This window comes from Plasmodium gaboni (assembly GCF_001602025.1).
Source record: "Plasmodium gaboni strain SY75 chromosome Unknown, whole genome shotgun sequence".
In the NCBI taxonomy this organism is placed as follows: domain Eukaryota; phylum Apicomplexa; class Aconoidasida; order Haemosporida; family Plasmodiidae; genus Plasmodium; species Plasmodium gaboni.
Genome location: NW_017385591.1, coordinates 1 through 1591, shown reverse-complemented (window position 1 = coordinate 1591; position 1591 = coordinate 1). Strand labels below are relative to the sequence as shown.

At 25.1% G+C, this 1591-nt stretch overlaps 1 protein-coding gene across 1 annotated transcript; it reads right to left on the bottom strand.

Annotated features, from left to right (window-relative positions):
• Positions 1-1206, bottom strand: PGSY75_0044000 (putative EMP1-like protein; the record flags this gene model as incomplete). Its single annotated transcript, XM_018783554.1, has 1 exon — positions 1-1206. A coding segment is annotated over one exon (1206 nt), but the record flags the coding sequence as incomplete, so codon positions are not given.
• Positions 1207-1591: the final 385 nt, after the last annotated feature.

Genomic DNA, 1591 nt, shown 5'->3' with positions numbered 1-1591 from the left:
GGTCATATCACTACTAATTTCTACATAAAGGTTGGTATTAAACAATTTATCTCTATTATTAAAAGGGCTGACTTCATCAATGGATATATCATCAAAATAGGTATATCTATTAGTATCACTATATATTGTATTTGTTCCACTAATATCCATATTAGATCTAGGGGTCATATCACTACTAATTTCTACATAAAGGTTGGTATTAAACATTTTATGTGTAGTATTGTTATCATTTTCCACAGGTATATTATCATCATGTTGCCTATTCCACTCCTCATTCGACATATCCGGTTTGTTTTTCCACTGGTTAGATCTATGTCTATCTAACCATTTATCAAATAAATCCAGTTGGTTGAGTATAGGGTCACTATATGTTTGTTTAACAACACTATTTGTTGATGTATGTTTTGGATGTTTTGTTCCAAATAATTCATTTTCTTTTCTTTTTAATAACTCATCATAAATATCATTACCACTATTTAAAGAATCATTGATTAAATCAATTCCAGAATATTTGTCGTTTGATGTAACATATTTGGGTATATCCACGTTATTCGTTGTGATATTTTCCGGAACATTCCAATCTATATCGTAATTGATTTTTTCATGATTATCAAGATATCTATCCTGAATAGATGTAATAAAAGGTTTTTCCTCATTACTAACATCTAAAATGTTAGGTTGTGTATTTTTAGGCATATTATCATCAATGATATTTTCATTAGGTAAATCCTTTGGTATATTTAGTAAATATTGCGATATAAAATCTTGTTTCAGTTGATTCCATTCCTCATCTGTAAGTTTATTTGTGGGTATATCACTTGGTGTTACGCTTTGTTTATTACCACTTGGTATATCGCTAGTATCCACTATATTATATATATGTGTATTTTCTGCATCATATGTTTTGCTGCTAGGTTTTAGTACTACTTCAATTAAAGTTTTATATTTAGGCGATCTATATGGATATATATCATTGATATCCATCTCTTCATATTCACTTTCGGACGAGGAAGTTACGTCCGTGGTATCAGATGTTACCACATAGTTGTCACTATTATTGTCGTTTTCCACGTATATGTATGTTTTGCCTTTATATCGACTATATGGGATATAGCGGTTGGAAGATTTGGATGTTGGTATCTCATAATCATTTTGGGGTATCTCAAGGACGCTAAAAATATCTGCAGGTCGGGTCGGGGTTTTTTTCTATAAAAAATGTAAATATATATATATATATGTATATATGTATATATATATATATATATATATATATATATATATATATGTATATATGTATATATATATATGTATGTATGTATATATATATATATGTATATATATATGTATATATATATATACGTATATATGTATATATATATATATATGTATATATATATGTATATAAAATTTTTTTTTACTTTTTTTTTTTTTTTTATTTAAATTTCAATTTAGTACTCATTGTAAAAAATTTTATATAATTTTTTTTTTAATAAAATTTTTGTTGAATTTTTTTTCACAATTTTTTTTCTCATTTTTTTTTTTTTTAAATTTTTTTCTTTTGTATTATAAATATATATCAAGTTTTATAATA